The 26518-nt window shown below is 39.6% G+C and overlaps 2 protein-coding genes across 2 annotated transcripts in view; one reads left to right on the top strand and one right to left on the bottom strand.

Moving 5' to 3' along the window:
- Positions 1–26518, top strand: part of PSMD1 (proteasome 26S subunit, non-ATPase 1) — a 126679-nt gene that overhangs the window by 45216 nt on the left and 54945 nt on the right. The window lies entirely within an intron of this gene.
- HTR2B (5-hydroxytryptamine receptor 2B) lies at positions 2906–17663 on the bottom strand. The gene is made up of 4 exons (XM_050963820.1): positions 16994–17663; positions 15753–16449; positions 6732–6932; positions 2906–4104 (listed from the first exon to the last, which is right to left on the bottom strand). The coding sequence occupies exons 2-4, from the start codon at positions 16099–16101 to the stop codon at positions 3215–3217; spliced, it is 1440 nt and encodes a 479-aa protein (XP_050819777.1). The 5' UTR covers positions 16102–16449; positions 16994–17663; the 3' UTR covers positions 2906–3214.

Raw genomic sequence — 26518 nt, 5'->3', positions numbered from 1 at the left:
TCTCTGGCCTTGTTACTTCAGGTTCTCTTTTATGTAAAATGTATTGGAAAGGACATGTTATCTTTAGTGCTTTCCATTCTGTAGATAAACAATTTTGCTGCATAGGCTTTATTAGCTTTAAAAAGAAGCTTTAAAGGCTTAAAGAAGTGAGGGGGAGCTTTGTGCTGAAGCTGATACAGATTATAAATGAAAACTGTGAAGAGATAAGTGACTGCAGACTGTAAGAATTAAAATAGCTTTGGGAAATATGATTTCCTTCCCAAGAAGAAAGAGTGATGTAATCATCTGGAACTGTCAGAAGTTTTTGAGCCCCAGGATCTGCCATTGCGTTAGGTTTTTACAGCTTGTTGAGAGGGATAAAGGGACTCCCTTTCCTTTAGCAGCACATATTTGTAGATTTGTGTCATTGATGACTGAATTGCAAAGACTGCAGAAAGTTGTTGGATGTAAAGTCTTCCTGATTTTTTAATTCTAATTAAGAGTCTGTAATGTTTTCTAATTCAGTTGAGGTGCATTAACGTATAGGTCTAGCTGATATGGTAATGTCCCCGGTAGGTCCTTTGTTGGGATCAGCTTTGGGAGCCATGGTGTAGGTAGGCTACTGGCTGCTGACACCATTTTAAACTCCATGTCATCTGAACCGGATCAGAACAGCGTCATGTTGGTAAGATCCAAGGGGCCTGTTCCTGCACCCATTGAAATTGATGGCAACACTCCCACTGGCTTGAAAGGATGTAGGAATGAGCCCTAAAACACCACCAAGTTGTCCAATTTCATTAGTGCTCCCAGTGTTTGCTACTCTGAAGGAGCTAAACTGGTATTATGCAAAAAAAAAAATCCCACCGTTGCTATCTTCCCTTGTCTAGGCAAGGCTCAGTCATTCAAGCAGGATGCTGGAATTCTGGAGGGTCTGGGGTTTTCTTTCATACTCTGCCACTGACTCACTCTGTTTTTAAGAAAGTCCCTTGCTCTCAGCTCCCCAGTTTCCTGTTCCTACGAGACTTCATCCCTGTTCTAAAGGGTGTTGCCATCCTCTGATGACAGTTGCTGTAGAAATACAAAGTAACATTATTGTTCTCTCCTTTTTGATAAACTAAGGCATTAAAGGTCTAAGTGCTTTGAGTTTCCCCCTGCTTTCGTTCCCTGGTAATAATGCACTCACAAACATACGAAAATTTATCTTAATTAATGCACACTGGTGTACACTGGGGTATGAGGCTGAAAGCAATAACTGCATCAAAGCTGAAGGAAGAACTGTGGTTAGATCATGTTCCAGAGAGAGTAAAGACCGCTTTACTAGTTCTAGGTTTCATAGTTCCCTGTACCTGTTGGATCTTAATTTTAAAAATGCCTCTTCTTCCTGCTCTTTAAAACAAACAAACAAAAAACCAGGATACAATCTGAAGATACCTGTAGCTGGTCAGGGCTGAAGTTATCAGCATTATTAATTACTCTTAGTTTGGTTACCAAGTTACTGTTATCTGCTTTCTTGGTACAAAGCATTTTAAAACATGCTTTCTTAGCAGACCACAGTTTCACAAACTTTATCTGAGGAGGTGAAGGCTGAAGCCCTCAAAATACTGGCTTTTCAGGAAACCCTAACCGCCGTTAGACAGTTGGTAAATCTTGCTTGTTTTTATGGCAGTATTGTAAAATAAATATTTACATAAAAGATGAGTGACAGAGTTACAAATTAGCTTGCATAGCTTGTTTAACATTCTGAAAATATTTTAGGCATTCTGTGAGACTGGGAAAGCATAAATGTTCAGGATAGATGGCCAAATATGTGTTGAATCTTGATTCTACTCATCTTCTCCGCTCATTGAAAAGAACACTGCCTGATCTAGTAGTTGGAACTGATCAATGTTGATTTAACTTATATCGTTCGATGTCAGCTTGTCCCAAGGCCATCTGTCACCAGTTAAGGCAATGAAATTCCTGATGGGCAAATTTTAGCAAAAATCTAGAGTAAGTTTGGTATGTCTTGTGTATTCAGACTGAAATCTTGGCATCATGAAGCCAGTGGCAGATCTTCATCGCCTTCATGGAGGCTAGGATTTCATGCATAGGGTTTAAAAGGATCACCATCAGCACCTTCCAGTGTATGTGGCAAAAAGCTTCTCTATCTTTTCATTTGGTGACTATGTAAATATTGGGCCAGGGAAGAGGATTTAATTAATTAACAGTGAGCAAAAAAGAGAATTTGACCTGTTAAATTAGTTATAACTGAGATAACTGTAAGAGACATTCTCAGATTCTTGACCTCCTGTTGCTCACATAAAGTAGAAAAGTGCCATGCCATCCTTCTTACTAAAATAAATGCCTCAGCTTTTCTTCCGGTAAAATAAACTAACAGCTCAATGTTCATGAGTAACCTGAAAATAACAAGCCCCTGTGTGAGAGCCGCAGTGGGGAAAAAGAATACAGTAAGGTAAGAGATTTTCCCCTATGCGGAAAACAACACATGGGGGCAATTTCAGCATGTGGAATTTCCATCTCATTGTACTGGCAAGGACAGGGTTGCTCCCTGGAGAATGGGCAAGGGAATGAGTAGGAAACAAAGTGTGGTTTACTGCTGTTGGAACAGTGTTACCCCATAGTTTGACACACAGAATCAACAGAGTATCCAATAAAAAGCTGTACTGATCCCTTGCGTGCTATCCTAAAGTCATGTGTTCTGTATGCTCTGCACATGTTTAAATCAAAACCTTGGCATTTCAACAAGCGTGTGTGCACTTGGTTGTTTCATCCCTTCTGTCTTGGGCAGAATACCAGCCTGTATGTGTCCTGTCTGCTTTAAGCATAAGATCAAGGAGAGCATTAAAGTAGTGTTTATATACAAGTGTGTCTTCATAGAAATGAACTTTGAAAAGGCTGGAGATAATGGAAAACTAAAGTCACACACTCAAGAGTTGCCTTAGCTTCTTTTATTTACACCCCTCCGCTTCTGAACTACAGTGCTCTGATATTCACTATTTAGAACTGAATGAAATTGCTATTACTTCAGTGGGATATTTGAGTTTAAATTGGTAAAGTAGAGGAGATCCTAGATGAAGGACCCATAGTTTTAGAGGAGATGAATTAATATAATATAGCTTCAGTAAGATTTTACTTGTTATAAATAACAAAAGACAATTATATTTATATCCTCGTATAGCATATTTACGTACAATACATAGTTGTATAATTAGTTGTGGACATGGTTTTCATTCCATTATACATAGCTCACTTGTTCTTCTGTTTTATCAACTTCATTCTCTGTGAGCAGCAATGTGTCCAATAGAATGGCTGACGATGACTGGATTGGTGAGCTGTGAAGCCTCATTGGGCTCTGGTACATAACGGGGCTAATCCCATTTCGCATCCCATGCATCATAAAGAGTTTGGAGTTTTCTGCCATTGAATTTCTGAAGGAGATCCTGCTAGAGCATTTCCGAAGAGCCTTCATTGGCTTTGCGGTCCGATAATTGCAGGTGATGTACCTGCCGAATGCCTCCCTGAATGTCTTGTTGAAGAGCGTGTAGACTAGAGGGTTCACCCCTGAGGATACATATCCTATCCAAACAAATATCTCCATGAGTCTTTGAATAACTTCCTGGCTACAGGAGTCACACAGAACTGAAGTTATGTTTGTTATAAAGAATGGGCACCACATCAACAAGAAAAGAAAAAATACAATCCCCAGGACTTTTGAGGCCCTTTGTTCATTGCTGATGGTCTGCACAGACTTCTTTCCAGCAGTGGACATTCTGCGTATGAATATCTCTTCATTTGTGCTGGGCATAACCTTGTCCTTTCTGGAGCCATCTAACATGGCCACCTTTTCAGGTGATGAGCTGGGTGTCATATCCCTTTGGAATACTGTAGACACAGTGGACCAGGTTAGGCGCTGAGGTGGCTTGTTGATCAAGTAGGCCTTCTTACGAAGCTCTTGTATGGTCAGAAAGTAAGTGACTATCATGATTGCAAGCGGAACAAAGAATGCAGCTAGCGACCCGTATAGGATGAAGTCATGAAAACGATCAGGTGTCAAGGCACATGTGATGTTTGTGGAGCTGCCTTCTCCATCCTCTATACCTCTGATCGGGATTGGAATGGCAATACCTACAGAAGAAAAACAGAAATAGTTCAGTTTGTTATCTTCAATCTCTCACTTGGTTTTGCAGCTTCAGAGTGCCTAAGGGGGCACGATTTGAGAGAGCTATACTGAACTGAGCAAGCAGTATCTGTAGTTAAGAAGATTAGCTGGAGTTTTGGGTAAATAGAACTTTAATAAAGTCAGTCAGCTGAATATTAAAACTTGCCTTCTTTAACTGAGGGTGACCCCAAAACTTAAACAATTCAGGAATCCGGGTAGATCTTAATATTAAATTAAACTCTGGAACAGTTGCAATACTGAAGTAACATTTTTCCTTCTATCTCCTACCCTTCCTGAATGTAATTTTTGGGGTTTCTGATGACCTGATCCAGAAAATAGACACAATTTGACTCTATTTCATCTTGAAGCACATCAAGTGATCAGACTCAGTCAGCCAACAGCCTTTCACCGGAGTTGATTCTCTTGAATATACAAGTGGTTAAAGAGGTGCCATGTGTGCTTAGTATAGATTTGTTGTTTAAAGTCTCTTGGCTATTTAGAGGCTTTAAATGAAGCTTTATTATTATAACTGTTTTTAAAAAAACATACTCCGAGAGCTTGTCTTAAATGAACTTTCTAGAACTGAAATTACAGACAGTATTTCTGTTGGTAAAGGTCTATCTGATGACAAAAACAGGTTCCTGTCTGTCTGATGAAGGTTGTTCATGCTACTCATTCCAACACCTTTCAGTAAGATCTGGGGATTTACTGTACTTCTGCATTCCCCAGCCGCCTTAGTGGTGTTGGCGAAAGGCGTGAAGTGACCTAATCTTCAGTCACTTGATCCCTTCCTTAATAACGGACACACCTTTAGAAACAGCAAAGATTTAAAACAAAGAATGAATCTAATTAACCTTTGAGTCAAGAAGTCATGGCTCAGCCGTTGAGTACTTTCTATGGTAGATAAGAAGAAAGGAAGAAGAACAGTGCTAATTAATACAAGTAAATCAGATATTAAAAGGTCGGCTTCTAAGTATCCTGCCTCCACAGGAATTTCCCTTCTCATGTTAAAATAGAGAGAAATCTTTTCTCCAGTCATCAAAATACTGCTCTAAATGTATTCATATTGGGAGTTCCTGTTGTTAGGGGTACATACGTAGGTCAAGAGCATAGATATAAATTCTTTTCACCTATGCTTTGTCAGTAGCCTAAGTTATCCAGAGAAAACTGTTTATGCTCTTGGCAGGGTATTGCTTGTTCTGTGGGGCATTATTTGCTTTTCTAGCACTGCCTCTGTATCTTACTGTCGTTGCAAATGAGTTGTTTGGATTAGCTTCTCTGAACTCTGAATCTGATGTCTGAAATTTCATTTTGTGCACAAACTTATAAAAGACGGGCACTATGCCATATACAAAGAGTTCAGAAAACACTTAGAAGTGTAATATATAAACCTGGGGTTCTCAACCTTTTCCTTTCTGAGGCCCCCTATAAAAACTCAGCCCACCTGTGCCACAACATCTGGTTTTCTGCATATAAAAGCCAGGGCTGGCATTAAGGGGGAGCAAGCGGGGCAGTTGCCCAGGCCCCCAAACCACAGGGGGCACCAAGAAGCTAAGTTTCTCAGGCTTCTGCTTCAGCCCTGGGTGGCAGGGCTCTGGGCTTCAGCCTGATGCAGTGGGGCTTCAGCTTTCTGCCCTTGGGCTTCAGCAAGTCTAACACTGGTCCTGTTTGGCAACTCCCCTTAAACCTGCTCACGGCCCCCCAGGGGGGCCCGGCACCCCTGGTTGAGAACCACTGACACAAACCATTACATTTTGCACTTCACTTATAAATTTTTTTTTAAACACTTTGACTTTTTGTATCTTGGCAGCACACCTTAATTTCTGAAATGAATGTTACTGGCACAGCTCACTTATTTGAATCAGTGATTGAAAGATGAAATTTTGACAGTTATCCCTCTTTCTGTACAGCATTAAAACAAAATTCTCAACCCTATAGTCCAGTTTTTTCTCTTTGGGTAGTTTGAAGTGAGGCAGCAACTTCAACAGCAACTGATTCAGGGCTTAAAATCAGGGATAGCTCAGTGGTTTGAGCATTGGCCTGCTAAACCCACGGTTGTGAGTTCAATCCTTGAGGGGGGCCACTTAGGGATCTGGGGCAAAAATTGGTCCTGCTAGTGAAGGCAGGGGGCTGGACTCGATGACCTTTCAAGGTCCCTTCCAGTTCTAGGAGACAGGTATATCTCCAACTATAAAATAAATAAATAAATATCTGTTACTGATAGGCATCAAATTGACAGCCCTGGAGCCTAAAGTCTTGCATCTCTAGAAAAGATACAATGCAAGCAGCTGTTATGCAATTCACCTCATGCTGCCCCTTAGTGTGTTGCATCCTTCTATGGGTGGAAAAAAATCTTTGAACTTCATTCCTATTCAGTCCTTAACCTCTCCAATAAGTCTGCCAGCTAGTACCTGTTAAATGGATTTTGGGACATAGCCACATGCTCACTAGGAAATGGACCGAGATCAGCTTAGTTCATATAGGCTGCCATCCGCTAGTATTTTGCCATTTGCAGTCTTGCCCCAGTTTGGAACTAATGATTTAGCCGTGAAAGGGTTTCTCTCCCCTTCCCAGTCTCAGAAGCCCCACGTACCTATTGAAATGAGCCACACCACAGTTATTTTGATGAGAGCTGTAGCCCGAGAGTTGTATTGGCTGGCCTGGATTGGCTTTTTTATGGCAATATAACGGTCCAGTGAGATGGCGCAGAGATGCATAATGGAGGCTGTGGAAAAGAGGACATCAAGAAATAGCCAGACAGGGCACAAGTCAGGTGGAAGCGGCCATGCGTTATCTGAAAGAGAACAGGAAAGCTATTAGGTTCATTTCTAATGTCCTTTGAATGTTCAGTGTGCATTTTTTCCTTCATACATGTTATAGAAGTGTCTTAATAAACTCTTTTTGGAACAATACCTCACTCCATACCTGCCCTCAGACCTTTCTCTCCTCTCCTTTCTTCCTTCCCTTGTTTTTCTCTTTAGCTAATCCCTCATATGATTCCCCGCACACACCGCCAAATTCCCCTGCAGAAAATGGTAGAACTAATGCTTGCTGCCATCACATTGATGTCTTGTATATTATATCTCTTTCCCATCCCCACCAACCCCCCATCTCCTTCTTGACTGCCCCCCAACTCCTACCCCCATTCAATCACCCGTTCCCTGCCCTCTGACCGCTCTGTCCCCTATCCACACCCCCGCTCCCAACCACCACCCCAAACTCCTCTGCCCTCTTACCGCGCTGCCTGGAGCACCGGTAGCAGGCAGTGCTACAGCTGCGCCACCCAGAGCACCGGGTCAGGCCGCGGCTCTGCAGCTGCATTGCCTGGCTGCCCAGAATATTGCGCTAGTGGTGCAGTGAGCTGAGGCTGCGGGGGTGGAGCGGCTAGCCTCCTGGGCCAGGAGCTCAGGGGCTGGGCAGGAGGGTCCTGCGAGCTGGATGTGGCCCACGGGCTGTAGTTTCCCAACTGTGGTCTACAGCTTTGTACAGTTCCTAGCCCAGGAGTCGGCATCCTTTCAGAAGTGCTGTGCCAAGTCTTCATTTATTCACTCTAATTTAAGGTTTCACGTACCAGTAATACATTTTAATGTTTTTAGAAGGTCTGTTTCTACAAGTCTATAATATGTAACTAAATTATTGATATATATAAAGTAAATAAGGTTTTTAAAATGTTTTAGAAGCTTCATTTAAAATTAAATTAAAATGCAGAGCCCCCCCGGACCAGTGGCCAGAACCCGAGCAGTGTGAGTGCCACTGAAAATCAGCTCGCGTGCTGCCTTCGGCACACGTGCCATAGGTTGCCTACCCTGGCCTAGCCCAATAGGGTGCCCTGATCTTGGTTGGTCCCCAGATACTATTGTAATAAGCATGATTAATAACAAAGCATGTATTCAAGTATCAGAGGGGTAGCCGTGTTAGTCTGGATCTGTAAAAGCAGCAAAGAATCCTGTGGTACCTTATAGACTAACACGTTTTGGAGCATGAGCTTTCGTGGGTGAATACATGCATCTGACGAAGTGGGTATTCACCCACGAAAGCTCATTCTCCAAAACATCTGTTAGTCTATAAGGTGCCACAGGATTCTTTGCTGCTTTTGCAAACCATGTATTGTATTTCATGTGTACCATCTCGAAAATAAGCAGTGACTTGTCTATCATAGCGATGCAGAGGCATGGCATAAGTTCCAGGGTTGGGGATGTCTTGAACAGTCTTTCTAGTGCATACAGTTTTGTAATGAAAGGGTTTGTTGTGTCACAGCATCACATCTGTGACAGTTCAGCAGTACTCTGCCGTCAGTGAGTGGATACCTATTTTTATTCCAAAGAAATTGCCTGATTCCCCTTCACATCATTTTCAAGAGCAATATTTCAGGCTTCTACACACAGTCTTAAAAGTTGTAATTTTTGACTAGGGCTAATCTGCTTTAATGTTATCTGTGTAACATGTTCAATAGTCCATCAGCCGCTTTCTGTTCAGGATTAGGACATTCACTTTGTATTGTTTTCACCTTCCAAAGGGTTGGTATTTGAGAGCTGTGTCTTCCCCAGTGAAGATCTCATAAATATTTACTGTACTGAACATCAGCGAATGGATGTTAATTAAGCTCTTTTGAGGTTTTTCATAAACTAACTGATCTCACTTACAAGTGATTTGTGTCACAAGTCACGGCTGCTGGGTGGCTGTTGAGTTTAAAAGGTGCGTTAGTGTTCTGTATGGGTATGAACATACTGATTTGTAGGTGCAGTTAAGGTACTACCAGAAAACTATCAGCTCTTTGCAGAATGATGGGTTTTTGTGCGTTAAGCCAGATTTGCTTTAAACCTATTTAGTTTTGAACCCCCTGCTGTGAATAAACAAGGGCTGACTGTCCTGAGAACGTTAAAGGAACTCATCTAGTAACTGAGAGTCTGTTATTTTATCAATAGTGCAATGTTGCAGCAGTTTAAGATTTGAAGCTTGATTTCATGCTGTGACTATTGTGGTGAAATGACATGATGGTACAGTGACTTTGCATTTCAGGCAAGGGAGAATGGGGAAATTGCATTGAAACTGGCTAAATGACGCTGATCTGCCCTGATGTATATGTTGAGTCTTAGCCCTCTGGACAAGGAGAGAAATGGATGGAGACTGAGAATATAACTGCACCTCTCCTAAAGCAGCAAGCTCCAGGTGATAGCATAATGGAAAAAGCATAACGGATAGCTCCTCAGGCATACCAGAAGATTAACTACTTTTGAATAAACTAACCGTGAGTCTTGTTGTTCAGTTGCATGATTCCTGAGTATCAGCCAGAGTGGAAATTTAGTTACAGAAAATAATTTAAAGTTGATTAATGAAGTACGATGCGAATATATGGAAAAATACATTATTAGAGCATTCAACATACACAAATCCATTTTTATCTTTCTGTGCACAATTTCATTAGGGCGTAAGAGGTATCTTTTTTAGCCTCAAAGGCCTGTAATGTAGTCATTCAAACAACTATGTAAGTCAGCATGCCAGAAAAAATAAGTAGTTAAAATAACCAATTAATTTGGTATGTTTGGAATGTTGAGCTTCTCTCTAAAAAGGCAAGAACTGTTCTATGGCTTAAATAAGTGAAGTTACCACAGCTCTGAGGATGCGGTGTGAACTGCACACGTGTACATTTTGCATACTAAAGGATGTTCAGCTGGCATTAATAGCTGAATTTCAAATGAATGATTCATTGTTTCCTATCAAAAGTCCTTGTACAGTACTCCTTAGATGGTATCTCTTTGTTGATAGCCTTGCAGAGAGGGTACATGTGCATTGCAGTAAAATGGATTTTCTTCATTTTCAGTTAACCTGTTCTGTACAAAAGACATCTTTTAATGCTTGGTAATGGAGCTGTCCTTTCCTTATTCTGAACTCAAGTTTTTTGTGTGCAGTGAAGCCTTGTATAATTTTACTAGATCTGCAAAGCTTTTAGTAATTGCTGACCACAGTGTAAATGTAGAAACCTTTTTCTGTTTATATTTTTCTTTGAAACAGGGAGGAGAGGAGTAGCAGCCTTTCATATTATAAACTTGTGTAAGATACAGTTTTTCCATCAAAAATTACTCGAGAGTCTTTGAATACAGTAGTTGATGAGAAACAAGGGATATAGTCACCCTAAATCTTTGTTTGAAACAAAATTACAGTTTTAACACAGTCATTTCTGTAGCTCTGTATTAAGAATTGCTCAGTATGATCATGGCTCTCAACCTTTCCAGACTACTGAACCTCTTTCATGAATCTGCTTTGTCTTGCATACCCCAAGTTTCACCTTACTTAAAAATGACTTACTTACAAAATCAGACATGGAACTACAAAAGTGTCACAGCACATTATTACTGAAATATTGCTTACTTTCTCATTTTGTCTGTACTGAATTCACTAGTGCTTTCTGTGTAGCCTGTTGTAAAACTAGACAATTATCTAGATGAGTTGATGTACCACTTGGAAGACCTCTGCATACCCCCAGGAGTAAGTGTGTAGTCCTGATTGAGAACCCCTGTTCTCGGTTAACAACATGGCATCTCATGCTGTATTCCCTAATCTTATTGATTTATTTGTAAATACGTGTGATAAAAGATAAATGCTGTGAAATGTGTGTTTTGAGTACCACTCAGTGAGTACCTCTCAGATGAGAGTTTGGCTATGCTCTCTTTGTTTTGCTGGTCTTGTTACTCTGGATGTTAATATTGCTTCCCAATCTAGCACTGCCAACAGGGCACTTTCAGTTACCTGATCCTGCCATCACTGAAATCAGTGGGCACGGGTTCTGTCCTCTGTATCTTGTAACATTAGATACATGCAAACAATCCTAGTGTATAAAACAAAAACCCTACATGATTCTCTGCCGTTTTGGGGCAAATTGCCCTTTATAGAATCCTGACCAAGACTGGCAGATGTGTAAGACGAAGGTCTTGAACAAAAATATTTGTTAAAAATACATCTCTGCCTTCCAAAAATATATTTAATAGTTGTGGTTTCGTGATCTCCACATCTTCCGGTACATAGTAGAGTTTTCTATCTGTGAATTGTCATTTCAGATATTTCAGAAACTTGGGGGACTGGGAGGGGAAACGTAGTAGAGACAGCCTTCCTCACATGCTTGTAGAGCAGTTTTTGATCCTTGAACACTATAGCAACCTGTTGGATAAACGTATTGTCCCTATGTGTAAATATTCATAAAATCTGGTTTGGATGTAAAACTCAAATACGTGAAATAATGAAGCAGGGAGGCAAAGTTTTTAACAGGTTAGGTTTAGTTTGGGGGGATAGCTCAGTGATTTGAGCATTGGCCTGCTAAACGCAGGCTTGTGAGTTCAATCCTTGAGGGGGCCATTTAGGGATCGGGGGCAAAATAATCTGTGGGGGACAGTACTTGGTCCTGCTAGTGAAGGCAGGAGGCTGGATTCAATGACCTTTCAGGGTCCCTTCCAGTTCTATGAGATAGGTATATCTCCATATATTATTATAATACTAAATAATGATTTCTCCCATTGCAAATGTATGTTTTGTCTGGGGCAAATAATTAGTTGTGTGTTTAAAACTTATTCTGTAATGCTGCCTCTTAGTAATAGGAATGTTGATTTTTTTTAAAAGGTATGTTGATTTTTAAATGTCCCAATTACTTGTGTTTTTCTTAATAAAATATTCCTGATTTGGAGCTCCAGTGCTGGGTTTTTACAGACAATTTCTGGGTTTAATTTACTGAAATGTGGAGGAAAACTTTTATAGGGAATATCAGTTTTCAAGGTAGTCTTTAAAACTAGGTACAGTATAGAGGAGCTGCTCCTGATTTAAGCCAGTGAAACATTCTTTGAATGCTTATGATTAGAAGGCACTAATGATGTATTCATGTAAGTGAGATTAAGGACGTCCTTCACATAAGTGTTGGAAATTATTATTTTCACCTTTGTTGTAATGTGCTCTATAGTCTATTGAAATTTGTTGCCTGTAAGGGATTTCATTATGAGTCATTTTGTTGATGTGAGGCTTTTTATTGAGGTGGAAGTTTGACTTTTTTTCATCTTCATGTAAGCTCAGGCTTTATTTTACAAGTTACTGCGTGTGTAGCCTCTCAAGTAGGGTTTATCCTGATGACAGTACTTGATGACTGGGCCTTCAATGGTTTTTGTATTCAAATTGCATGGTTACATTCAATTTTCTTGATCAATACAACTAAAATTGTAGTTGGGGAGAAGTTATTTACCAAAGTACCTTTATTTTATAGTTAACTAAGATGCTTTTTATTAAAATTGTCCTGAAACTTGTTTAGTTTCCTTCAGTCTTGCAGATTTTGAAAATAGTCAGCCATCCATGAAGTTGGTCTGATTTCTTGTGGTTATATTTCTAGAGACTTTTCACAGTTGTTTACTTTCTATCTCCACTATAGTCCCATAAATGAATGAAAGGTGAATCATTTGCAATGTAACCTAACTATAACTGGCACGAGAGAGCTTGAAATTCCCAGTTTTCTTACATTATAATAGTTTACTGCTCAGAAAATCAACATGCCTTTTATTTTGTTTAAAGGATTTATTTCCATGGCACAAAATATCAACACTAGGGATACTGTGTGTTGGTTTTTTTTTTAAGGAAAATCACTATTTCCTCTCAACCAGCTCTCTCCCTAAAATCTCAGGTACTGAGCTTCCAGCCTCAAACTTCACAGAAAAGAGAAGGATCTTTACACAACAAATCCTGCATCTTGCCAGGGATTAGATTAGATGACACTTGAAGTCTCTTGCAACCCTATGATTCTCTTATCCCCCACGAGGAGTCTTTGTGGCACCTTAGAGACTAACTAATTTATTAGGGCATATGCTTTCGTGGGCCTTAACTTGTGGTTTCAAATATCATTAATGGAGACAACACAAGGCTAATTTTCCGAGCACACTTCAATTTACTACCTGTTAATGAAAGCAGTGCAAACAGTTTAGCTGTTAATAAAAACAATGAACAGGTCACACATTCTGACATTTTAAAGCTTTTTTTTTTTTAATTAAAGCCGCCATATGCATTCAATCGGCGTTGAAATACGGTTCAGTCACTCACTCTGAAGTTTATATTATTTCATTTAAGAACACCACTATAGTAGTGAAGTTGTTACAGGTCAAATGTGGAAAATGAGTCTCTTGTTACTGGAACAGTTAAGTTTATTAGTGTTAACTTTTGTAAGTATTTGCTGAGTGGAGTCAGTCTTTGTAGTGGATTTTAAATTTAAACATACTGTTGTATGTTACCAGCAAAGATTAAAGTGATTGCTACTGCTGTATTTAAATAGTTCACACCTTTCCCCACATATCTGCCTATAATTAGATACAAGTGACAAATCAGAGACAAAATATTTGTCTTCTGTATCAATAGCTGGCACATGCTTATTTCACTATTATGAAAATGTTCTTGTCTGAAAACATGGGAAGGGTAGATTTTAATTGGCTGCCTCTGTCAGTGATTATTCTCTGTTGTTCAAATAGTTATCTGGTTAACAAACCTTAGATACTGTAGTCTTGTTATGTGCTTAATCATCTTGTTCCAGTCCAACAGCCCCTAACATTTTGCTCCTGTTCTGAACTTTCTATATATACCTCAGCATCTTCCACCAGCTGCTGAGGAGGCAAAATGTTATTCTATTTGGCTGCCAAGGAGACATCTAATAGAAGTAATTTCAATGTTTAGCATTGGTCAGTTATGTGAAATGCCTGCTATGGCCTTACCACACCTATTTAATTATTTTTAATTTTACTTTTTTCTTCCTGCAATGTGAAAGATGCTTTTGTTGAATTCTAAATTAAGATTCCTAGCATGTTTTAATCTTGGTTACAAAAGCTTTAGCTCCGGATTAATTGAGAGATTAAGTAGCAATAAAAGAAAAAGGAGGAAAATTAGAAAGGCAAAATCGGTTATTGGGAGACTAGTGAAATTCAGAAAGATAAAGTTTAGCGTCTCATTGTATTGGCTGCTATTCGGATTTAGCTGATTTATTTATGATTTATTAATAATTTTCTAATTCTCTAAGGTGTCCTCTTTCAGCCTGTATTTCTTATACTGTCTTGTATTCTGTAAATGAGGTATTGGAAAAGGGGATTAGTCTTATTTGAGTGGGGTTTTTTGTTAAGGAAAACTATGAAAATTTTATATTACGATCTCGAAGTTTGTGTACATTTTGACAGATTTTTTTTCCCTTCCTGATGAGAAAATTGTATCCTAGTTATGCTTAGTCATTTTCTAGAAACTGTTGCTTTGAAAAGAACATGCCCCTTATCCTTACTGTGTTGCTTGTTCTGTAGTCAGTTTGACATCCCCATATATTGAGTAACACTTTATATAGAGAAACTAACCATGAGGCATTTTTATGACTTGAAAGAAATTGTCACCAAATTAACAGCAGTCGTTTGTGGAGAGGTAGGTCTGCTGATTGCCTCTATGCATTTAATACTTTAAATTTGGGTCTGCTATCCCCAGGGCAACCCTTAGAGATTGAATGTAAAAACACAGAACTCCTGCTGTCTATCATTAGTTATGGGTCAGTGCTACACTTTACCTCAAAGGTTGAGTTACCAGCATGGGGGTACTACATGGGGTTTGCTTGCAAAAATACAGACTATCGCTGTAGCTCTTATACATCCGAATATATGCCAAATAGATGACTAAAAAAAATTACAACTAACAAAAAAAAAATTGTTAAGTGACTTTACACAACACAAGAGAAACCATTCAGAAAATTTCCCATAAAGTTGTTACCAAATTAGATATAAATACAACATTTTAAATGTTAGGTCCCTGGAAATATGAATGTTTTTGTTAGTCAATATGGAATAAACAAGAAAATGTCAAACTCCAGTGTATAATCTCATCAAAATCTGTTTTATTCCTCATGAGTCAAAGTAAATGGCAACCTGGATCTCCTACATCAAGTGCGCAGATGGCCTGATATTGGACTAGCTGGACAGATGGACCATCTCTCTTTGAGGTGCATTACGAGTTTTGCTATTTCCCTAGGGCAGTTGAAAAATCAATTTTCCTGCAAGTGACACCTTAGAATTGTTGCCATCAGTGATCCTAGAGATTGCCTGAAACGTGCACCTGGGTTATATAAATGATACCGAAAATTGTCCTCATTGAGTGGTACAAACTCCTTGTGATGTGGTCAAAAGCTATTCAGTCCAATGAAACTATCCCAAACTACTTAGCACTTTTGAGAGAGAAAATTTCTATTATGAATATAATATCTAATGAGCGGAAGTTCAACATTGCACTGCCAATAATAATTCACCCTATACCTTTTTCCCAGAGTGTGGTATCTGTTGATGCTCCTCAGAGGTGTAAATTCTTTGGAGTTATTAGTTTCTCTGATAAAGGATAGGAGGCAAGGGAAAGGATGTTCATAGTAGATTTGTTTAAGCTTGTGTCTTAAGAAAATGTATTTTATGATTAGAGGTAGGGGGAACTGAGAAGTGTTTTTAGCCAGATGGTGCTCACAGAAAATAACATTATCACAATTAAGCGGGGGAAGTAAACAAGCAGTTGTCCTATTTAAAGTATAGTTAGCATTTGCTCCACTTATGGAAGCTTGATGGCAGGAACAAAGTGAAATACTTACCAAACAGTATGATGATAAGGGCAATCGGCATCACAAACAATCCAACCAGCAAGTCTGCCACCGCCAAGGACATTAGGAAATAATTTGTGGCATATTGCAACTTTTTCTCCAGGGACACAGCTAGTATAACAAGTATATTCCCCCCGATGGTGGGGATTATAACCATTAGGATCAGCAGAGCTGCCCACCGTGGTCTGTTCCCCTGTTCGTCATTCAGGTAGTTCTGTTTGAATTCTCCTGTTACTGACAGCGGTGTCAAAGATCCATTGCCAGATCCATACCCGTTTAAGGGATAGGACATCTTTGTGCCCAGCAGGATGTATTCAGGAATTGTGTTTTGCTCAGACATTTTGGAAGGTATAGCAGCTGGCTGTTCCTCTCTGGTCTGGTACGATCCTGAAGAAAGGCCAGCATGGTCTGTAAGGTAAACTGATGCTGTGATATGCTGCTCCCATGCCAGAGCGTTGGACCTAAACTTGTATTCCGTTCCTTCCTGGATGCACGTACCTCTTAAAAATGAAAGTATTGACTCTGGCTGGCAGGGTCAAGTGGTCTGATTACTCTTGTAGAGAAGCTTAGGTTTCAGAAGGGTTTATGAGAGAATTCAATGGCTGTGAGAAGTCGACAGTTTTTAACTTCTTGTGTCTTCCTACAGCAGGAAATATGGTGTGTGAACTTGCATGCCGAAAGGTTCCCCCTACATACAAAATATGTAGATTGCATCATTTGTTATTTACAAAGTGCGGAAACTGATGCTTATGCTGTGTATGTACAACTCTTCCTCTGAGAGTCTAGTCTACATTAGCATGCGTGTAGGCTGAGTACAGTACCTATATTTTTCCTGTTAAGAATCCTGTTTCCCCAAGGAGCTATCATCCCCCAGACGATGGTTGTGAATGATATAGAAGATTTCTTTAATGGCTACAGTCCCTCGTTTATCAGATGAAGCTCGGAGGGCAGCTAACAGTAAAACACTCATGACCACATCTCAAGAGAGTCATAGACAATTATGGAACTCAAACATCTTAAAGTTTCCCATTATTTAAATGGGAAGGACAAGTAAAATCCTCACTTTAAGGCTTGAGTAAGACTTTAACTAAATGCAGCCTCCCCTAGTTCTAAACTCTGCTGAAGTCTTAACGCTTGCTTTTCCTTCTCACAAGCAGACACTTTAAACAGCCACATGTTTAAATATTTTCTAGATTTGGTTTGTTGTAAGTTTTCTGTGCAGAAAGTCTTACCTTAGATTTCTCTTGGATTTTTGTTTCCCTGAGGGTTCGAGAGGGATAAATTTCTTCTGCAATTTGATCTTCTTTTTCATCACATGCTGGATTTCAGCACATAATTTTTTAATGTCACTTTCTAGAAGACAAGTTTTTTATTCGTCTTGGGATATGCTTAAAATAAAAACCGTTATCCATACTGTCCCATTTGTTTTTAAACGTCAAGATTAAACTTCTTCTGTTTTTAAAGTCAAGTTCTTCATGTATGTATTTTCTCCAACTGATACTGAATGGAAGGGAAAAATAATTCTTGCCACATTGTTTAAAAAAAAAAAAAAAGTAAGTTCTTGGTTTTCTGCTTCTCCTGTTCTTTTGGGGATCTGACTTACGTGCTTAATGCATGTCTCTTGAGTGTTTCACAGCTCTTCTGCTTCATCTCATTCTGCGTGCAGTTTTCTCTGCGTTGGTTAGCAAAGCTTGCTGTCTGCTGCTATCGTTGTTTGTTGATTGACTCATTCCAGTGCATCCAGCTCAAGTGGTTGAAAACAAGGAAATAAATGTGTGCGCTTCTTACAGCTGGAAAAGAGCCAAGGAAGGTTATTTCCTTTGTATTTACTCAGTGCTCCAGACCTGTAGTGTACATTCCTTGTCCCTGTGTCTGGATGTGCAGATGCAGTGCATGACCACACTTCACACTACAGGATACAACTGTATTCAGAGTAGTTCTCGTTCATGTTCTCTCCCTCTCTCTCTCTTTCTCAACATGAGCGCAGTTAACCCTGGAAAGTTCAGAGTTAGTGTAAACTCTTCTGTTAGTTTGTCAGGCTTTGAAGAGTTGTGTTATTTTAGAAAAGTGTGTTCTAACATATTCTTTTAAACGTATGCACTGTCAATTGAAGTCTTCCTAGATACAGCTGCTTTTTATTACCAGACTATTTTCTATTCTTACCTTCCAACACAGTTGAGAGTTGCTAACTTGATCACACACCTCATCTGTAAAACAGAAATTGAATTTACTTCTGAGGACAGCTGCATGACAAGTGTGTAATAATCAGACAGGTGAGGTCATAGATTCCTACAGTTTAAGGGACCATTAGATCATTTAGACCGACTTGTATATGACAGACCATTAAATTTTGTGAATTGCTTATACTCACTGGGCTTTGTCAGGACCAGGTCCCCAGTGAATCATGATTCATTCCATGTTAATCTAAGAAAATTGCATCCACTTCCTGGAATCCACATAGGTGAAGAGATAAATCTACTGTAAATAATTTATAGAAATAATATGTATGACATTTTTTTGGACCTGAACAGCGACCTCTTAAGATTAACAGTGCACATTTCAGATAAAGTAGTTTAGGATATCTTTATGTCAAAGCTTTTTTCCCCCAATTTAGTATTTGCTGGCAAATAGGAGAACAACAAGATATTCATACTTGTATTTTAACCATTTCATGGTTCTATAGCCCAGTTTATAGAATCTGTTTGTAGTATATCTTTCCTCCATGTTAATTCTGTACATTAATATTTTATTACAGTGATTGTTATATAGTACTAATAATATGCTCATATTTTGTACTAATTTCACATGGATGAATGGAGACTTAAATTACTTTGATAACATGATAGATTGTTGCTCCCACTTGGAACTAGATTAGGCCTGGGCTAGTAATATGTGAATGGTTAAAGAGACAATCGTACCAGCCCTTGCATCTATTTATACTGATTTAAAAAAACCTCTGTTCCCACTTTGCTCTGTAAGCTTTTAATTTAACATGGAATTGTTTCCTCTTGTGGGCTGTCAATATATTTTTCAACTGCAGTGAACAATTCATTTTAAGGATCCTCTGTTTTCCCCCCAGCAGATGCGATGGAGAGTCACAAACAACATCCAGTATTCCAACGCCTTAATACAGTTGCCTACGTTATGAAAAGTGAATGCTAGAGAATTACTTCCATTTTTTCTGACATACCTACGTGGCACACACACCTTATATCTGCATAGAATAGAATTTCCAGCAAAATGTACGCCTCTTATATAGAATAAGGGGACTAGGACAGACGATCTCCTGTTATCTCAATCCCTAGGGGTCTCATAGGGTCTGAGACATTTTATCTTCTCCAGAAAAAGTTTTAGGAAATGAAAAGTCCAGGTGCAATAACCACCCCCTGCATCTAACCATCATGTTTCCTGTTGAAGTATCAGAAAAATAAACAATATCATGCACATGAAAATAAAACTGAAATTAATACAAAGATAAAATTTCACTGTCTAGTGACCATTTTTATCCAGTGTGTTCTCAAGGCTTCAACTAGGCCTTTGGTTTTATGTCTGCATGTAACTGCAAGTCTGATTTTTGTAGTGAAAATAATCGTGGGGGCATTTTTCAGCCCACAGATCTTTTATCTGGTTTGCAGGCCTCAAGGGGAGATTAAATGCTATAAAATGCACCAGTGTTTATTCGTAGGCACAAAATGGAGGCTGTTTTTGAAAATCCAGTCCTATTTGTTAGATATTCTGATTTGTTGAGCTGCTTGAAGGGTAAGAGTTGCTAGAGAAAGTGGAAGAGAGTGAGAGAAATGAAGGAAGAGAGGATGAAAAGTGAAGACACTTCCATGTGCTAAAGCCAAATTGTGCTGTGCCAGCACTAGCAAACTTCATAGCCATAAATCACCACCCTGAGAGGAGCTGGATGACCGTGATGGAAGTGAATGAGGCTTGTCTACCCTTCAGCTTCAGTTCCATCATTGCTGGCTTCCATGGAGCTCTTCTGGGGTGATTTATGGTTATGAAATGTGCTAGTGTAGACAAAACCATGCTGTAGGCAAGGAACACGTCATGCAGGGTGTAGAATTGATGTCCTTTTGTGGACAGGAAAAATAACTTTTGGGTTGCCCAGTCACAAGGTATTTTCCCTCTCTGCTGACTTTTCTGATGTACACATCTGGATTAAGGTCACCCACACCTTTTATACTGACCACCAGACAGTAGATGTTAAAGCATTTTGCTTGCCACAGACCTGGGCTTAATTCAAACCAGTGACATCACTTGTATATACTCCTTTGTGACTCTTATTCAGCAATACAAGGTACTTCCCCCATCTGTTCCAAGACCTAATTAGCTCAGCATGTTGTCTCCATTTTCCAAGCCCCCACCCAGCTTTTATTTATTTTATTTTTTTTAATTTTGAAAAACATCTTTGTTGAAGCCATGCCCAAGCTCCCATTGATTTCAGTGGTGCCTAGCTTGCACCCATTGTGAAAATGTAAAGAGTCTTGTGTTCCTCCATGGTTGAGACTTGACTGAACTATTTTTTCCTTTGCAAGAGAGTTTGGGAATATGACAATATGATGATGAAACTGTTGCTAGTGTCTGAATCACTAACAACCTCCTCCCCCCACCCTCAAAAAAAAAAATAATTCCAGAAAGGTACCTAAGAATATTAAAAGATACCTCAGGGATGAAATTAATCTCATTGACTTCAGTGTGACTGCTTGTGTGGGTATAGGAAGTCCAGGACTTGGCCTCACATGTTCTAATTCAAGAAACAGGAAGTAAACCTCTGGAGGAAAAATACAGACTAGCTCTCTCTTAAAAACTGTAGTGGATGTAGTCACACAAGTTATTGATATAGGCCCATATTGGGTCTGCGTCATTATTTTCAAAGGAGTTTATTATTTCTCATTTGTCACATTTCTAAATTTTCTCTTTCACAGCATGTTCAGAACTAACCTTAAATCATTTCAAGGGGGAAAATGTCTGAGCGATAAAAGTGTTACTCTGTCAACCTAAATTCTCTGTTTCCTCTTGTGAAAGGACTCACTGTCTCTAGGTGGCTTTAAATAAATCACTTGTTCTGGATATTTCCATTATGAATCCTACATGCCTGAGAAACATCTATTTTGACTTGTGCAGTGAGGGCTGTTTCTTGCTGAAGTGAAAATTAAGTGTTTGTACTCTTTTGGAATGCCTCACATGTGATTATAGTCTGATGTTGTACCATACAAATGGCTCTTGCTGCCTAGCTGTGAGAATGGGCTCACTTGAGAGCCTGCTGAGAGACACTTTTCTTTAGTCCTATGTTGTGCAAAGTAGCTAGCATTACCAAAAAACATGTCTTTGTATCTTAAGGAAGTAGTGGCAACTACTGTACACTGTGATTGGCGGGGTGTCTCTCTCTCTCTCTCTCTCTCTCTCTCTCTTTCTCTCACTCACAATGAAAAGGAGTGCTTTTTACACCCAGCCTGTGGGAAAATAAGCTTTTCTTGGTAGGCCCAATGGTACAAAAAAGTGTTAATATAGTGGTGTAGAGGCCTGGTATAATGGGTATTCTTAATAGTTTGTGGATTTCTGTTTCCAATTGCTAGAAAGCTGAACTCCTTGTGTGATGGTTTTTGGATTTGTACCTGCCCACGTTTGAATGGCTGTCCAAGAAGCATTTCCTTTTGCAAGTTCCATTAGGTAACAGCAGAGACTTACTAACTGAATACTTACTAGTTTTGGCTAGCCTTCCTCCCTTGGTAGTTTGCCCCAGTTTGGTGCCTAACTCTTTCTCTTAAAACTTTAACTCACATTTGAGAGGGGAAACCTATATTACAATATATATGGGTTTTGTTTTTTTTTAAAGAGCTGCTATCATTTCTATAGCCCCATAGCTATGCTTGATAATTACAACCACAAAGATAAGTTAAGGGCATAATTCTCGAAGGTTCTGAGTGCCTCAATTTCTGTTGAGTCCTTTGGTGGTTGGGGTTTCTCTGAACTCTGGATATTCAAGCCATTAGATCTAGCATAGTATAGGATAGCAGAGAAAGCCAGGAGATAAGGGAAGGACCAAGGGGAAAAGTGAAATATCCTGAGATGATATGCTTTGGCTGTGTACAGTCTTATATTTTTCATTTTTGTCCTTTAGATCTAGTCAATTTCCAATCTTTAAAATATAACTGACAATTTAGGGACTAACAGAGCAGGAGTGATTCTGTGTTAATTTCATCTACTTGCATACTTCCCCCTCATCTAGTCTTGCCTGCTCCTACTCGTGTTCCTCAGTCATCTCTAGAATTAACTCTCCTAAATAATTTAACACCTCATTGTTCACTCTTTTCCAGATCATTGATACTATTTTATTGAATTATTTCCTCTCCGCGTTGGATAAACTTGCACAAGTGAAACTACAGCTATCTCATCAAACTGGTGCGAACCCCTAATGTAGATGTGATGCAGTAATGTAAAGAAGAGCTTCACTGGGGTTGACCAACTGCCAAATCTCCCGGAAGTTCCCTCTGTCTAGCAGCTGGCAGTGCATATACAACTGGAAGTATTTTAGAGAAAGCTGCTGCAGGGAATGAAGCTGGATTGAGCACAGCTTGAAGTAGCTTTTTCCAGGCATAGGAATGGAATGACAAAAAAAGGTTTGGAGTTTCTCGAGAGAGGAGCTGATGAGCAGAATTAGAAACTGCCTGCCAAACATAACCAAACTGCGTAACATCCTGTTGCATTTTCTCTCTCCCTTCCCCATAGTCTGTTTTCTCTTCAGTTGCATGCTCTTTGTCTTGTCTTGTCCGTAAAGAGCCATTGATGCTTCTTTCTGAGAAAAGATTCCAGATCTTGTGATTAGATGTCAATTTTTCCGCTTTTTGAAGTCGTCATAACTTTTTCTGTCATCTATTATGGTAGTATGAGCGTGCCAAGATATTCACTGTATGGAAATAGTTCCATATTGTATGATTTATTAAGGTCCAATAGTTGGGGGAAAAGTCATAAATATTTGGAACTTTCTGAAAAATACACAGGGAGAGTTAATTAAGAAGTTAGTAAAAGTGTATTTAGCATTGTTCTTTAATTTTCTCTAAATTGTAAAATCCTTAAATATTTAGAGTCTTGGAAAAAAAATGCTTGCGTAACTTCAGTGGTGGTTCAAACACTTCCATTTTTAGTTCTTACCACACACATGATGTGATGGTTTACTTTCAGCAGCATTATGTACATATTGCTTACCTTCTGTGTATATTAAGGGTTTATTAATTAAGTGTTGCTGAAATGTACAGAGGAAGTAAAGTCAATCTCTGTCCTGAAGAGTGCACAGTGTACAAAACAGACACAGAAGACAGGAGGCAGTGAAATGCTGCTACCCTGGAAAATGAATATGATATAAGAACCTGAGCAGACTAGACACTGAGAGACCCCAGCAGAGGAATTAAGTTTTGTTTTTAATATAGTGTCTGTTATCTTACTGCTTATACACTGGCAGCAAGAAGGCGTTTGTAGGAGGAATGTGATGAGAAGAGGGTGCGTACACCAAAGCATATCCCAGTGAGATCCTTCTAGACAAAGTCCACTAGGCTGCATTCTGCAGTAGTTGGGACTGTAAGTGATCTTCAAGGGAAGCCCCAGATAAAATGCCTTAAAATATACCAGCGTACGTGTTACAAAAAATTGGGTCAGAGGGGCAAGGGAAGGAAACTTCTGATAACTTTTGGAGATCAGGGGAAGCCATTCATGGCTATCACTGAAATGTGACCATCCATGCTCAGCTGATCAAGATGTCTTTGTACTCAGACCACCCTGTGTTCTGACTGGTTGAATCCTCTGCAAGGGCTTTATTACAACCTTACCATGTATCAATTTTCTGCTTTTACTATGAAGTTTTGCATTGTGGATTTAGGAAAAGCTCCTTTCCCACTCTCATCCCTGAGAGTGGTGAGGAATAGCACATTTTTTTGCTCCTCTGAATAATGTTTTTGGGCACGTTTAATGCCATGCTTAGTTGCTAATGGATTTATCTGTTTCCAGGAGACTAGCATCTCTAGGAACTAATGAGATAATAGTTCAAATGGACCAGGCTCTTTGGATGATGAAGTTAAAGAGCCTGTTCTATGCTCTCTCTGTTCTGGCCCCATCTTTCAGTAAAGACTCAAAATCCTTAGCTGCGTGAACTGTTTTTTTTTTTCTTCAGAGGTTTTCAGAGGAACTAACTGGTGAGTAAAACTAATAACATATCAGCCATTTTGTTCTGTTGAGAATCCTTTTTTGCTGTCCTGGTAGACTCTCTTAAATCTTTTTTTAAAAAAGTTTTGTTTATTGCTCATAACGTGAGCCAATTTGAGACGTGGAAACTGAAGTCTTTTGTTCGCAGAAGAGATACCAAAGCTGTAAAATCTTTCCTGACTGTGTCTTCTTGAAATTTGTCTCTACCCTACCCTAGTGGGGTCAGCTGGTGGACTGGGCCCATTCAGAGTCTGGCCTTTCTACTAAGATAGTCAACAAAGAGACACCAGTTGTGTTGGTGTGTTTTGGCATATGGACACTGATTCACCAAGATCTGAGCTTCATTTTCCACTAAGGAGCCATTAAGCAGCCATTAGATGGTAATAAGCGCAAGCCACAGATTCGTAACTGGTGTTCTAGAGCTGGAAGGTTCTGTATTGTAGGACTTATTCTTTGAGTCCACTTGGCAGGTGACGCAGGAACAATTTTCAGCTATCTGCCACGACCTAAATTAGATTTCAGTCATTTCCTTTTTACTAAGGAAGTTAACTCTTGCAGGAGAAATGCTAAACCCTGGATTTAGGCCTAGAGAGGTAAAGAGCTTTCCAGTTCACTTTAAAATACTTGTGTAATTTTTTTTTCCTATAGGGATTTGGTAGGAATAGAGACTGAAGTCTGTGGGAAAGTTTGTGATGTGCCGTGCTTAATTTGTGCCAGGGCTTGCCAGGCTTGGCAGTTCATAGCCCTGGCGCCTTTGGGCTTGGCACGTCAGCGAGCCCCAGCATATCTTTCATTACAAAGTACGCAAAGGAGGTGTGGCTGCATATGAAAATATAGGTTGCTAGCTTTGAAAGCTGTCTTGTGTTCGATTCATGGGGGGAACTTCATAAGAAAACTGTATCAGATGTTAACAAAGTATTCTAGCATGGCCAGATTCTGTATTGATGAAGTGAAAAGCTTTGGACTGCAGAAGAAATGTTATGCTGCACTGAAGTCTTAGTTTGCATTTAACGGATGTGTCCTTGAGTAAGCATGCATTTAAGAGGGCTTCATGGTTTTATTAAGTGGCTTTACTTGATAAGCTATGTATTAATTCAGCAGATCTGTTCCAATAGTGGGTAAGGATGTGGCTTCCTTTGGGATGTTTTTTCTTTTAACTGGTTTGTTAGAGCAATATCTGCTAGTGCTGTTAAAGTGACAATTTTATTTAAATGGTCAGGCTATGCAAGACAAAACTTTAATTTGTTTAAAAAAAGGTTTCTGGCATTCGCTTTTGCAAAAGCCATGTTCATATTTGTTAGAAACAAAAGGAAGGAACCCAGGTAATTCAATTTAAGAATAAATATTTAATGTCTTTCTAAAATATATGTTCTAGTTTAATCACACATTACAGGGCTCAGTGCAGGAATTACTGAATGAAATTCAATGTATGGCCTGTGTTTTGCTGGAGATCAGATGATATGATCATAATGGTCCCTTCTGGCTTTAAAATCTATCAAGTATATCTGTGTTCAGATATTTTCCCCTCTAAAAGCTGTAGTGCAAAATTGAATCCTCATTGAGATTTCTACCCACTGAAGCTCAAGATCTTATCCTGGTGTGTCATGTTTACTTCCATGTGTAAGATTTAGACTTGATTCAAGTCTGGTTGTTACTTGTTAGTCCTTTAGATTTTCATCTAATCACGCTGGAAAATGGCGTTGTGTTTTGTAAATGGCACTAAACATGGCCACCATTTTGTCCCATATCAAAATGAGCCTGAATCTTTATGATAAACCTTAGAACAGTGGTCCCCAAACTTTTTACCTTGCACCCCCCTTTGCCCTTGTCTGCACCCGCACCCCCACCCCACCCCCTGGAGCCGGGGCTGGCAGTGGGCCCGTGGCTGCGGGAGGGGAGGGACGCAGACAGAAATCAAGGGACTGAGGCTGGGGGCCATAGCTCGGGGTGGCGGCGGGAGTAGAGCCTCGACTGAGGGCCTCGGCCTGCAGCCTGGGGCCAGGAGCAGAGTTGGATAGTGGTTCTTGCCCACCCCTTGTGGGGGCTGGCCCGGGCCTCAGCCATGCCCCCAGAACATCCATCCATGCTCCCCTAGGGGGGCGTGCACCACAATTTGGGGACCTCTGCCTTAGACTGTTGTAAGTCTGTTACCCACAGAGAGACTGACAAGTGTTACTCGTTAAGCACTGATGCTAAAATCTGTCCTCCAACATCACAGTGCTCTTCTTTTGTCAAAGCAGTTTTATAGAACCTTGTTTCATAGTTTAGGCCATCAGCTCATCCTCCTGTCTCCAGGCTTCCACCTTTTAGCTCTTCAGAGGATGGGAAAAAGTGATAGAGACACTACTGTGGAGCAAACTGGATTATTGAAAAGAAATGAACAAGGAGTACTTGTGGCACCTTAGAGACTAACACATTTATTTGGGCATAAACTTTTGTGGGCTAAAATCCACTTCATCAGATGCATGCAATGGAAAATACAGTAGGAAGATACATATATATCTATATCTATATAGATTTCTCTCTCTCTCTCTGTATACACACACACACAC

This window comes from Gopherus flavomarginatus, chromosome 8 (assembly GCF_025201925.1).
Source record: "Gopherus flavomarginatus isolate rGopFla2 chromosome 8, rGopFla2.mat.asm, whole genome shotgun sequence".
NCBI classification, from domain to species: Eukaryota; Metazoa; Chordata; order Testudines; family Testudinidae; genus Gopherus; species Gopherus flavomarginatus.
The sequence above is the reverse complement of the archived record's forward strand: the minus strand, read 5'-3'. Positions and strand labels throughout refer to the sequence as shown.